The sequence below is a fragment of the Octopus sinensis genome, linkage group LG19 (genome assembly GCF_006345805.1).
Source record: "Octopus sinensis linkage group LG19, ASM634580v1, whole genome shotgun sequence".
In the NCBI taxonomy this organism is placed as follows: Eukaryota; Metazoa; Mollusca; class Cephalopoda; order Octopoda; family Octopodidae; genus Octopus; species Octopus sinensis.
This window is the reverse complement of record NC_043015.1, coordinates 39,650,412-39,665,355: the sequence shown is the minus strand read 5'-3', so window position 1 is coordinate 39,665,355 and position 14,944 is coordinate 39,650,412. Positions and strand designations below refer to the sequence as shown.

The 14,944-nt window shown below is 42.2% G+C and overlaps 1 protein-coding gene across 2 annotated transcripts in view; it reads right to left on the bottom strand.

Moving 5' to 3' along the window:
* Window positions 1–14,944, bottom strand: part of LOC115222348 (dedicator of cytokinesis protein 9) — a 264,847-nt gene that overhangs the window by 225,737 nt on the left and 24,166 nt on the right. The window contains exon 2 of one of the 2 annotated variants that reach the window (XM_036511318.1): window positions 973–993. The exons of the other annotated variant lie outside the window; for it this stretch is intronic. Coding sequence (XP_036367211.1) covers window positions 973–993 — 21 coding nt within the window. The remainder of the gene's footprint in view (window positions 1–972; window positions 994–14,944) is intronic. 2 annotated transcript variants of the gene reach the window in all.

Genomic DNA, 14,944 nt, shown 5'->3' with positions numbered 1-14,944 from the left:
CACTCACACACACACACCACACACACTCACACACACACACACTCACACACACACACAACACACACACTCACACCACACACACACACACACACACACACACACCACACACTCACACACACTCACACACACACACACACTCACACACACACACACTCAAACACACACACACACATACACTCACACACACACACTCACACATATACACTCACACACACACACACACATACACACATACACTCACACACACACACTCACACATATACACTCACACACAGACACACACACACACACATAAAGAATTTATGCTTATAACTTCCAACAATCTAACATCAGAATAAAAACTTTAGCATTTCATTCAATTACATTTCAAAATTATTTCTCAAGAATTTCTTTTGCAAAATAGAATATCTGGAAATGGTAAGATGATGACATGCAGGCCACTGAGCAGTCATGCACACAGACATTGGAAGAACAACAGCAGCTGGTCTTTTACAGCAAAATAATGGCACGGCTTTCACAATACTGAGTACGGTTCATGCTTTGATTCAATTTTCACCATTCACAGACTCTCTTTTGGCATAAATAAAAAAAGAAAAAAGTTGAGGATCACACACCCCAGATATATACGACTGGTACACAGAAACACTTCTACACAAGCACACACAACATATATATATATATATATATATATACATACATACATACATATACATATATATATAAATATATATATATACATACATACATACGTACGTACGTACGTATGTGTGTGTGTGTGTGTGTTTGTGTACAAAACTTGCATTTCAACTTTCTTGCCAACACATGCACTTTCTCCTCCTCCGGCCCCACTCTCGCTCTCCATAAACAAATATATTGACATTAGCCGAGAAGCAACAAAGAGACACATAAACAGCCAACCAAGAGACAACACCGATAGAGAAAATGTCTTGTGTGCGAGTATAGAGTATTTACCTCAGGTGTGAGTCCACGACTCTGAAAATAAACAAACACTTGAGTGATACGACTGACTTTTAAACATTGTGGCTTTCTATTGAACACAGCATTTCCACCTGAACAATGTTCCTATATACACACATATGAATGCAGGTATGTGCATATATATATGCACATATAATACATTGTTGTATGTATGCATATTAGTGTAAACAAGGAACAAAGAGCTCAATACAGTAGGTAGAGTGATATAATAATGTCTTGGTAGGTGAAACTTCACAAATTGATACACCCTGGGGCTGATCTTTACATAATTATTGGCAATGAGGAACTCAATGATTTGTGAAGTTTCATAAATTCAAGTGTGTGTGTGTGTGTGTGTGTGTGTGTGAGTGAAAGAGAGAGAGAGAGAGAGAGAGATTAATGAGTAAAAATAAGAAAAAAAACCAAGAGAGAAGCTTTAACAAAAGGTGATATTTGTATAACACTTGAAGACAGGATCATTAATGATTTGGGCACTAGTCCTCCATCAGAAAAAAGAAAAGAAAGAGGAGAGGTGGCAGAAAGAAGTGTGTGTACACGTGTTTGTGTGTGTATATATATACACATACATATATGCACACACATATACACACACACTTATCATTAGATATTTTACAGGTACTTCCAAGTTGAGTAATTCGACTGCTACAAGTTCAATTAAAGATTGCTAACGAAGTTTGTAGTAATTAGTATATTACGCCATGATGAAATTTTCACCTTGAATGTAAATAAACTGTATTTTCATAATATTGACTGTTTTCTGGTTTGATTGCACAAACTCACACGTATTCATGTGTGTGTGTGTATGTGTGTGTGTGTGTGTGTGTGTGTGTGGTGTGTGTGTGTGAATACACATATGCACACATGCACACTTATTGACACAGTAAACACAAGCGGAAGCAACAACAGCTACAATATTGAATCAAGAGGAAAGACAGTAAAGAGATAAAAACTGATGCAAAACAGTGTTTTCTATAATTAAAGAAGATGTGTTGGACAAACAAGAGTTGTAGTGTTTTGCTCATTTAGCCCAAGGCAATGCCTGCAGCTGGACGATATGAAGTCAAGAAGCAATTATCTGAAATTAAAATTATAGCTCTAATTACATTTGTTAACAACGAAAATTAAATCACATCTCTCGTTATTTTAAACAGAACAGACTGGTTTATCTGTTCTGTGGTTACCTCAGGTAAAAACATTGATTACCTCTCTTCAAGTAGCCTTCAACTGCCTTCCCACTCACCTGGCTGCCTACCAACAGAGCAATAAACCCCTTCAACCCCTCCGCCTCCTTTGTAAACCATTCCTTATACAATACATCTACTCCCACCACTACCACCACGTCTTGTCTTCGGCTTCATCAGAAATTACTTCCTTTCAAAACGTATTTCCATCTCTGGCGCCATCTTCGCTAATGTCAGACCAATTTGGGAACGACTATTTCGTTGCTTGACCTGCTCCAAACAGCAGCCAATTTTCCTCTCAATCAGATGCTACTACCTTAATAAAGACAGAATACACTGGACAACGTAATCCTAGATACACTATGCCGGAGTAAAAGATGGGACAGTCATGACTAGAGACATTTGATTAAAGATCTGTACAATTAGGGTTGACTTGTGGTTAAACAACAACAATAACCTCACCAAGAATAATCAATTTAGAATAATCCATAGCTATCTCACTGTCTACTTCATAAACTCCATAGAAACCATACCATTGTGAGTGGATTTGGTAGGCAGAAACTGAAAGAAGCCTGTTGTATATATATAAATATATATACATATTAAATCTCAGAATGAGATGTAAACAGTAATCGCTCGATAATGTAAAGTATAGAAGCCATCAAGATGGCTTCTATATTTTACATTATATATACATATATATATATATATATATCTGTGTGTGTGTGTGTTTGTCCCCCACCACAGTTTGACAAATGGTGTTTGTGTTTCTGTCCCTGTGATGTAGCATGTTGCCAAAAAGAGACAGATAGAATAATTACCAAGCGTTATAAAAAAAAATAAGTATAGGTGGGGGGTGTCAATTCATTCAACTAAAATTTTCTTGAAGGCAGTGCTCCAGCATGGCCAGAGTCTAAAGACTGAAACAAGTAAAAGATATATATATATATATATATATATATATATATATATATAGGTGTATATATATATATAAGGCGGCGAGCTGGCAGAAACGTTAGCACGCCGGGCGAAATGCGTAGCCGTATTTAATCTGTCGTTACGTTCTGAGTTCAAATTCCGCCGAGGTCGACTTTGCCTTTCATCCTTTCGGGGTCGATAAATTAAGTACCAGTTACGCACTGGGCTCGATGTAATTGACTTAATCCCTTTGTCTGTCCTTGTTTGTCCCCTCTATGTCTAGCCCCTTGTGGGCAATAAAGAAATAGATATATATATATAGGTGTGGGTGTGGCTGTGTGGTAAGTAGCTTGCTTACCAACCACATGGTTCTGGGTTCAGTCCCACTGTGTGTCACCTTGGGCAAGTGTCTTCTACTACAGCCTCGGGTTGAACAAAACTCTGTGAGTGTATTTGGTAGATGGAAACTGAAAGAAGCCTGTCGTATATACCATCATCATCATTGTTTAACATTCATCTTCCATACATACATGGGTAGGACAGTTGAGAGGAGCCAGCCAGGTAGAAATACTACCCTAGGCTACTGTGTCTCTTTTGGTAGGGTTTTTCTGACAGGATGCCCTTCCTAACACCAACCACCTTGCAGAGTGGACCGAGGGCCTTTTTTTATGTAGCACCAGCACAAGCGAGGTCTGTTTTGGCATGGTTTTTACAGCTGGGTACCCTTCCAAATGCCTGTCACTTTACACTGTGGACTGGATGCTTTTTATGTGCCACCAGCACAAGCGAGGTCTGTTTTGGCATGGTTTTTACAGCTGGGTACCCTTCCAAATGCCTGTCCTGTCACTTACACTGTGGACTGGATGCTTTTTATGTGCCCCACAGCACAAGCGAGGTCTTTTTGGCATGGTTTTTACAGCTGGGTACCCTTCAAATGCCTGTCACTTTACACTGTGGACTGGATGCTTTTTATGTGCCACCAGCACAAGCGAGGTCTGTTTTGGCATGGTTTTTACAGCTGGGTACCCTTCAAATGCCTGTCACTTTACACTGTGGACTGGATGCTTTTTATGTGCCACCAGCACAAGCGAGGTCTGTTTTGGCATGGTTTTTACAGCTGGGTACCCTTCCAAATGCCTGTCACTTTACACTGTGGACTGGATGCTTTTTATGTGCCACCAGCACAAGCGAGGTCTGTTTTGGCATGGTTTTTACAGCTGGGTACCCTTCCAAATGCCTGTCACTTTACACTGTGGACTGGATGCTTTTTATGTGCCACCAGCACAAGCGAGGTCTGTTTTGGCATGGTTTTTACAGCTGGGTACCCTTCCAAATGCCTGTCACTTTACACTGTGGACTGGATTCTTTTTATGTGCCACCAGCACTGGCAGTGTCACCAAGTGTGTGTGTGTCTTTGTGTCTGTGTTTGTCTCCCCATCACCACTTGGCAATCGGTGTTGGTGCGTTTACATCCCCTGCAGCTTAGCATTTTGGCAAAAGAGTGTAATGGAATAAGCACTAGGCTTTAAAAAAAATAGTAAAAGTCCTGGAGTAGAGTTGTTCGACTAAAACCCTTCATGGTGGTGCCCCATAATGGCCACAGTTTGAGGCGGCGAGCTGGCAGAATCGTTAGCACGCCGGGCGAAATAATCGGCGGTATTTCGTCTGCTGCTACGTTCTGAGTTCCAATTCCGTTGAGGTCCACTTTGCCTTTCATCCTTTCAGGGTCGATAAATTAAGTACCAGTTACGCACTGGGGTCGATGTAATCGACTTGTCCCCTTCCCCCAAAATTTCAGGCCTCGTGCCTAGAGTAGAAAAGATCTATTGCACAGTGTGTGTGTGTGTGCGTGTGTGCTAGAACGTTATCGTTACGGAGAGAGAGAGGCAACTAGGTGTTGCGTTATAACAAACCTGATTAAAGTCGACGAAGAACAGAGAAGTTACCTCCCTTACATCAGGTACTCCAGCGCAATCAATTACGTAAGGAAAAAATGAAATATGTCTGTTTGCTTTAAGCAGATTAAGAACCGGTTTCGTTAATCCTTTATAGGTGAAACCACCTGATGATTCAACACGAGCAAAGGAAAGACGTAGTTTTATTAGGTGCAACCACAACAAAAGTGTACTTAGAAATTTCTCAATAAAAAAAAATATTAGAAAATAGACATACAAAATCGTACACACACACATTGTTATCGTTTTACGTCTACTTTCTCATGACGGCATGGGTTGAACAGGTACTCTTAGGTAGGGTTTAACGGCCAGACGTCCTTCCTGTCCCCACCCCTTTTGGCTGCCTCTTACAACATGATCTATTTGTCCTAAAACTGACACACCTACATTCTTTACCAATTTCTCTCACCGGTCTGCGGTCATTCTGGAGCACCACCTCCAAAGGTGCTTTAATCCACCAACCCTAATAATTATTTCAGTCTGGTACTTTACAAACTACGATTTGCTGAACGGCTAAGTCACTTTCTGAAATAACGTGAATAATAGATAAACACACACACATGCACACAAACATCACGGGTTTCACTCCAGTTTCCATTATACCGAATTTCACTCCCAAAATCTCAGTCCACTTGAGGCTACAATAGAAGACAGGAATAGAGGTGTCACGAAGGGGAATTGAAACTGGGTCCACATGGGTGCTAGGTGAATGTTTGTACCATACAGCTAAGCCCTTTTATCAAAAAAAAAAAAAAAAAAATGGAAACAGTGGGTCAAGGTTAGTAAATTAAAGTGGGGTCAATAATAGACTGGTCATGGGTCAAAGGTAAAGGAGTAGATAGAACCCTGAAGTTGGCCAACAAACTTCATTTAGAAATGCCAAAAAGAAAATCTAATTCAGTGTTTCCAGAACTTTCCCTTCTATGACCCCCCCCCACCCCCAACCAACCATCCAAATATGGTAAATAAAAAAAAATGGCAGTCTAACATAACATTAACGACCTTATCTTAATTTAACAGCCTTCGAATCAACATTCACCAAAAAAAAAAAGTCAAACAAATCCACTGAGAATAAAAATTGTTCAACTCAAAATTTATTTCCTCCACAGGAAAAACCCCCAAATTTCCTCCCAGTTAAGAACTGTGGATATTAACCAGGTAACATAAATAGGGACCCACATGGTGTGATTATTTCTACTGTAAAGTGGGGATAACATAAATAGGGGATCACTAAAGTGTGGGGTAACATAAATAGGGACCCACACAGTGTGACTATTTCTACTGTAAAATGGGGGTAACACAAATAGGGGATCACTAAAGTAGGGGTAACATAAATAGGGGACACAATGTGTCTATTATCACTAAAGTGTGGGGTAGCATACATAGGGACCCACACAGTGTGCCTATTATTACTGTAGTGTGGGGGGTAGCGTAAATAGGGGTCACAGTGTGTTATCACTAACGTGTGAGATAACAGATAGGGGCCACAATGTAGTTACTATGGTAGTGTGGAGGTAACAGGTGACATAAATAGGGGCTACACGGCTATATTGTTAACCATTATTTCTATAAGCCATTTAATCTTTAGACAGGGGCAACAAATTCAACCCTTTCTACAGATGTAACAAGAAGAAAGACAAGCCAAGGCGGAGGCTTCGATGTAGGCTCCCAAAATGCTAGAAATAGTAGCTAAATCTCCTTCAACTCATACTTTGCAGTCTTAGACAAGGGTACACCATTCCTGAAAGCAAGAAGAGGGTTGACCCAGGGTTAAACAAATAACACAAGTAGACTCAGTTAATGTGACTCCCATATGTGGCCCTCCATGCTGGATCCTGTTAAAGTGTCCCACCCATACCAGCATCAAGAACGGACATAAAATGATGATAAATATATGTGTGTGTGGAGATGGGGGCAGGTGGATGCTTGTGTGTGTGGGTGTGTCTACCTCTCTCCCTCCTACTTAAACTATAAATCACACACACACACACACACACACACACACACATGCATACATCTAGATATAAATGGGTGTATACATGTATTTACCTCTCTCTCTCTCTCTCTCTCTCTCTCTCTCTCTCTTCTCATACTTTAATACAAAAAAGTGCTTATGTGTGAATATATATATATATATAAATGATGATGATGATGATGATGATATATATCCATCCTTCTCATCTTCACTTCACTAAATAGTCCATGAAACAACTCCACCCTAGAACAGTCAGTGTTTATAGAAAAAGCTATATATATATATACATATACACATATATACACACACACACACATACACACACAAGCTGTTAAGTAAGCAAGCTACTAGTTGCTGTTTCCTTGTTACTAACAAATAACAACACAACAATAGGTGGGTGTTTACAGTAGAAGGCTGGCACCTTCCTTATCACCACCAGCACCACCGCCACCACCGCCACCACCACCATCTTGTACTGCTACCACTAGCGCCACCACCATTGTTGTTGTGGAGACAATATCTGGCTGTCAGCCATAAAACAACCATTTTACTATTGGATGTAACAACAACTGGATAGAAATGTCAAATATATCTATGTGTGTGTGTGTGTGTGTGCATGTGTGTGTGCGTGTGTATATATATATATATATATATATATATATATATATGCATACACACACACACTACTGCTAATACTATAGCTATTACCAATACTACTACTGCTGCTACTACCACAACCATTGCAACCACCACAACAATAACATCTATCACAACCACCACCAAGTGTATCTATGTATATATATATATATATATATATATATATATGTATGTATATAGGGAGAATTCACAAAAAAACAAAAGACGAAGACAGGTGGCATAGACAACAAACAGATGTATTAGTATAATGCTCAGGAAGTGAAAAAGTCCTTAATGTTTCGAGCCTACACTCTTCCATAGAAAGGAACACACACACACACACACATATCTATACACACACAAACACACACACACAAGCAAGCAATAAAATAAATAATGAAACACATGTAATACCACAACCTCGAAGCAATAGAATGCACCACACTGCATCTTCATATCCTGCAGTATACAGTGCACCACACTGCATGTCAAGGATTGGAACATCCCAAAGAGTCTCACCACTCATTCATTCCACACTTTCCAAATGTGATCAATGTCATGCCCACCTGATTGGCCCCTGTGCCAGTAGCACATAAAAAGCACCCACTACACTCTTGGAGTGGTTGGCGTTAGGAAGGGCATCCAACTGTAGAAACATTGCCAGATCAGATTGGGGCCTGGTGCAGCCTCCTGGCTTTCCAGATCTCAGTCAAACCGTCCAACCCATGCCAGCATGGAAAATGGACGTTAAACAATGACGATGATGATGATGATGATGACACACACACACTGCTCCCCACTCAGTTGATGAGTTTTGTCTTGCAAATTAGGTAACACTGGTGGTGTGCTGGTGCCACATAAAAAGCACCAAGGCCACTCTGTAAAGTGGTCGGCATTAGGAAGGGCATCCAGCCATAGAAACCAGGCAAAGCAGCCAACAGAGCTTAGCAAAATCCTCTGGCTTGCCAACTCTTGTCAAACCATCCGACCCATGCTCAACAGTTTGATCAACTGAGTTACTCACTCATTGAACTAACATATAAGTGGTTCCACAGACTAAGGCGGAGAGCTGGCAGAAACGTTAGCACGCCGGGCGAAATGCTTAACGGTATTTCGCTTGTTGTTACGTTGTGAGTTCAAATTCCGCCGAGGTTGACTTTGCCTTTCATCCTTTCGGGGTCGATAAATTAAGTACCAGTTACGCACTGGGGTCGATGTAATCGACTTAATACTTATGTCTGTCCTTGTTTGTCCCCTCTATGTTTAGCCCCTTGTGGGTAATAAAGAAATATGTTGAATATTCCACAGACACAGATATCATTTACATAATCCACAGATACAGTATCAGCCAGCCACAGTGTGACAAGACTGGACATTTAAATTCCGGGTTCAATCCATTGGCTAGGCTTCCACACAGTTTCCATCTCTCCAATTTTACAAGGTACAAGTCAACACAAATCTGTGACATCAGCCATTGCCCGAGATGCCACACAGTGAAACTGAACCCAAGACTGCATGATTACAAAGCAAACTTCTTGACCATTTGGCCAAGCTGCATCCACATTGTGTGTGTGTGTGTGTGTGTGTGTAAAACACTGCTACAGGTGCAGGCTTGATGCACGGTAAGAAGTTTGTTTCCCAACCACATGGTTCCAGGTTCAGCCCCACAGTGTAGCACCTGGAGCAAGTGTCTTCTACTACAGCCTCAGGCTGGCCTCCCGGGGTGGGGAGGACCTAGAAGTAGTTGATAGTTTCCGTTATCTAGGTGACCAAGCCAGCAGTGGAGGTGGAAGCTCTGAGAGTGGATGCTCTAGAATAAGAATAGGCTGGGCAAAGTTCAGAGAGCTTCTACCTTTGTTAGTAACATAGGACCTCTCCCTCAGAGTGACAGGCAGATTGTACGATGCCTGTGTGTGAACAGCCATGCTACAAAGCAGTGAAACATGGGCTGTGATCGCAGAGGACATGAGAAGGCTTGAAAGAAATGAAGTATGCTTCACTGGATGTGCAATGTCAGTGTGCATGTAAGACAGAGCGTAAGTGTAAGCATCTTGACAGAAAAATTGAGCATAAGATGTGCTGTGCAGGAGAGACGACTGCACTAGGATGGTCAAGTGGTGCATATGGACAGGGACAGCTGTGTAAAGAAGTGCCAGTTTCTAACTGTGGAGGGAACCTGTGGTAGAGGTAGACCCAGGAAGACATGGGATGAGGTGGTGAAGCATGATCTTTGAACTTTGGGCCCCATAGAGGCAATGACTAGTGACCGAGACCTTCAGCGATATGCAGTGCTTCAGAAGTCCTGTCAAGCCAAGTGAAATCATAGTCATGGATGATGCCAGTGTCACAAAACTGGCACTCATGCTGGTGGCACATAAAAGCACCCATCACATTCTCGGAGGGACTGGTGTTAGGAAGGGCGTCCAGCCATAGAAACCATGCCAAATCAGACTAGAACTTGGAGCAGCTTTCTGGCTTACCAGTTGCAGACAAACCATCCAACCCAAGCCTACATGGAAAGCAGATGCTAAATGATGATGATGATATGTGGATGTGTGTGTCTTGACATCCATGTTTGCCTTCCACTGTCACTTGACAACTGGTGTTTGTGTGTTTACGTCCCTGTAACTTAGCGACTCAGCAAAATAGACCAATGGAATAAGTACCAGGCTTTCAAAATAAATAAATAAACACTGATGTTGATTCATTCAACTAAAAACATTCTTCAAGACAGTGTTCCAGCATGGCCACGGTCTACTGACTCTTTTACTCGTTTCAGCCATTTGACTGTGGCCATGATGGAGCACTGCCTTTAGTCGAGCAAATCAACCCCAGGACTTATTCTTTGTAAACCTAGTACTTATTCTATCAGTCTCTTTTTACTGAACCGCTAACTTACGGGGACGTAAACACACCAGCATTGGTTGTCAAGTGATGCTAGGGGGACAAACACAGACACAAACATACACACACACATACATATATATATAAACATATATACGATGGGCTTCTTTCAGTTTCCGTCTACCAAATCCACTCACAAGGCTTTGGTCGGCCCGAGGCTATAGTAGAACACACTTGCCCATGGTGCCACGTAGCGAGACTGAACCCAGAACCACGTGGTTGGTAGGCAAGCTACTTACCACACAGCCACTCCTACTCCTACAAGCAAAAGAATAAAAGACGCATTAATGGCAGGACAGAGCCTTGGAATGTGAGGAGGCTGACATGTGGTGGGCGATGGCAGCAGATTCCAGTGGGAACAATAATGGTAAAACTTTCTAAAGCTTCTCTGTGAAACTCTTGTCTAAATTCTAACAGCAAAAGATAAACTTTGACCAATAAATCCGGTTAAATTGGAAACTAACCAGTCGGAAAAACTAAACAGAAACCCAGTTAAAACAACGGCAACGCCAACAGCTGCGGCAGCGGCAGCAGCAACAACAGCAACAGCAGCATGTTTTAGGATTGGATGGTGTTGTTCTTTGGTTGGACAATGTCAGAACACAATGGTTTATTGTTGGTTTTTTTCATTGAATTATTACAATAGTCCAGAGACACGTGCCAACACTTTACATAATAACAACAACAATAATAATAATAATAATGATAATAATAATAATAATAATAATGATGATGATAATAATAATAAAATGATGATGATAATAATAATAATAATAATGAGGATGATAGCGCTATAATAATAATGATTAATTATAACACTGCAGCAGTAACATAAATGGGAGTATGTGGAATCGGTGATGGTGGTGGCCGTGAGAGGGTGGAGGTAGGATAAGGCCTCTAGTGGTGGTGGTGGTGGTGGTAGAGATGGTGCTCTTACTGTTAATTGCAATGGTGATGATGGCAGCAATGGAGCAGATTGGTGAAGGTGATGGCGGCAGTGGAGATGGTGGTCTCAGTGTTAACAGCAGAGGTGGTGGTGGTGGTGTTGGTGGTGGTGGTGGTGGTGGTGGTGGTTTGGTGGTGGTAGTGGTGGTGGTTTGGTGGTGGTGGTGGTGGTGGTTTGGTGGTGGTGGTGGTGGTGGTTTGGTGGTGGTAGTGGTGGTGGTGGTTTGGTGGTGGTGGTGGTGGTGGTGGTTTGGTGGTGGTGGTGGTGGTGGTGGTGGTGGTGGTGGTTTGGTGGTGGTGGTGGTACTGTTTCTAATGTGTGAACCCAGCGGGCCCTTCCGAGCCCTCCCAGACTGGTGGCATTGAGGTATTTGAAATATATGTAGATGAAGGTCTGCGGTTGACACAAGGGAAGCGTGCTGTTCTGGAGGGTTGTGGCTCTGAGGGGTTCCTGAAGGGATGAGTCACAGAAAGAGATGGAGAAGTGATGTATTGGATGGGATGGTGGACACAGTTTATCATTCCAGAAGAGCAGGGATGGAGGGAGAGGGAGGGAGACAGATGGCAACACAGCATCTTGGACAATGAATGAATGCTCGTGGTGGTGGTGGTGGTGGTGCTGTTGCTGCTACTGGTGGTAGAATGCATCAGTTGCAGTTGCGGTAAATTTTTATGTTGTAATATTAACTAAATTAGAGCAGTGACTGAGGAGAGAGAAAGAGCAGTGAGAGAGTAAAAGGAGGAGGAGGGGAGTACCAGAGAGAGAAAGAGAGAGAGAATGAGTGCAAGAGAGAGAGAATAAAGAGAGGGAGAGAGCATTCAAGAGAGAGAGAGCATGCAAGAGAGAGAGAAAGAAACAAAGAAAGAAAGAAAAAAAGAAGGAAAGAAAGAAAAAAAGAAAAAAAGAAAGAAAGAAAGAAAGAGTGCAAGAGAAAGAAAGAGTGCAAGAGAAAGAAAGAGAGGGAATAATGAAAGCAAACGGAGGAAGGAAGGGTGTCACTGCCTATCCTGTTTCATAGTTTGGGTAAGCAAAAGCTCTACTTCCTTTTTAGAGAGTTTTTAAAACTCTATATCAATATACATCATCATCATCATCATTGCCATCATGGAATGTATTGAAGCAGATTTTCTGTGGCTAGGTGGCCTTCTTCTTGCCAGCCTTCACTTGTTTCCAAGCACGGTAGTATTTCCTGTGCTTGTGCCATGTTAAAAGTCCACTCTGCTGAGTGGTTGGTGTTCGGAAGAGCATCCAGCTGTACAAAATCCTGCCAAAACAGTCACAGAAGTCTGGTGCAGACTTTGGCCTGGCCGGCTCTTGTGGTACCATTCCATCCATGGAACACAGACATTAAATGATGATGATGATGATGATGATGAAGGGGAAGATGATGACGATGATGATGATGCACTTGTTTTCACAGAAGATTGGAAGCGAACAACACAGGCTTGTATGGCGTGCACTTGCTTATAACTACTGTACAATATCAAAACAAGGGGACACACGGACACACAGACACACACACACTAATATATATTACAAGAATTTCTCTGTTTCCATCTATGAAATCAACTCACAATGCTCTTTGTCAGCCTGAGGCTGTAGTAGAAGAACTTTACTCAAGGTGCCATGCAGCTGGTTTGAACCTGCAACCTCCCCTTCTTCTATCCTGACAGTTCACTCTGACAACTGACCCCTACCATCTTTATCTCCTTCCCAGCAACTCCCATCCACCTCCAGATAATGCAGGTGGTCGTGTATCTCCTCGACAGCAAGGCATCTGTGCTTGTCTGTCTGCCTATCATACTTTTAGCCTCTTAGAACCTGGCATAAAGCCACCGCCCCTTCACTTGGCAGGGTTAAGGTTAGGGTGACACCCAGTGACACACACTGTAAAGTGTCAAGCATTCGGAAGGACATCCAATCACAGAATCCATGCCAAAAGTTGATATTGAAGCTCAGTACAGTCCTGTAAGCCCAACACATTCTGTCAAACCATCCATTTATGTCAACACTGAAAACAGACATTAAATGAGGATTCTATACATCTTCATCATAAGCAGGGGAACTCCGAAAGGAGTCTCAGGGAGTAGTATCCCCCTGCCTTCCTGAGCCAGTTTTCCACCACGCTTCTTAAAAATCGTGGTAGAGGCCTTGGTCTCGGGACCACTCATGTCTAGAAACTGAGGTTGTGGGTAAGCAAAGGCATGGTCCCCATAGAAAATCCAGATCCAGAAATGCCTCATGATAGCAAAGGAGGCCTTGGTCTTGGGACCACTCATGTCTAGAAACTGAGGTTGGGGTTAATAAAGGGCATGTTCTCCATAGAAAATCCAGCTCCAAAAAAGCCTCATGACAGCAAAGGAGAATGGGCACCAGCCAGCCAACCCAAAGGTTAGAGTGGGCTGCACCTGCCTACCTTTGGTTGCTATAGCATTGAGGTAAATCCAACCACCCCCGTTAACAGGGACAAAACCCAAATTTAAAACACTGGAAGATGATTTTTATATATCATCATCATCATCATCATCATCATTCTATGTCTTCTTCGCATGCTGGCATTGGTTGGCTTCATTACAGTTCATTCTTGGCACCGATGCCTTCACAAACAAACAGAGGCAGTAAATAAAACAGAGAGATTACATTAGAGATTAGAGACAAAACGATAGCCAAAGGTGTGTACTTATATAAGAGTGTGTGTGTATGTGTGTGTATACATACACACACAAGAAGGAGAGTGATAATAGAGAAAGGTTTTGTTGGATAACAGGAAGATGTAGTTTTGAAAGGTGAGAGAGTGCAGGGAGTGCGGGGGATGGGCTGCCAGACAAAGCAGATAAATATTTAATAGTTATAAATAATTAATAATTAAATATTGATGAAAATGGGAAATAGTTTACCGCTGTTGTAATAAACGTTGAAAGGAAAGCAGAGAGAGGAAGAGATGGAGGAGGGAGGAAGTGGAAGATGAAGATGGAGGGGAGAAGGAAGAGGGAAAAACAGGGGGAGGAAGTAAACGAAGTCGATGGAGAAAGAGGCAGAGAAGTGCTTGAGAGTGTGTGTGTGTGTGTGTGTGTGTTATAGGGTTTGGGGTAGCAAGGTGAGTAAACGAGATTTTGAAGAACCTAAGGTTAAGTGGTTCCACTTAAGGGATTTCAGTACCAAAAATTATAACTTCAGATTTGGCTACTGTACAGCAGATGACCCCCACTTCACAGACAACAACACTGCTCATTGTATTGTTGATGTTGTTGTTACCGCTGTTGCTGTTGAGTGAACGGTCTTCGTCCCAGAGCTCGCAAGATGGGAGAAGTCCGAAACGTGGTCCTTTGCTATTCGTAAGACCTGCAGAAGAGAAAGCAGGTCAACCCCCGACACCGAGAGCATCGACGGATGGATGAATGCGCATCCAGGCTCAGCGGTTGCGCAGGAA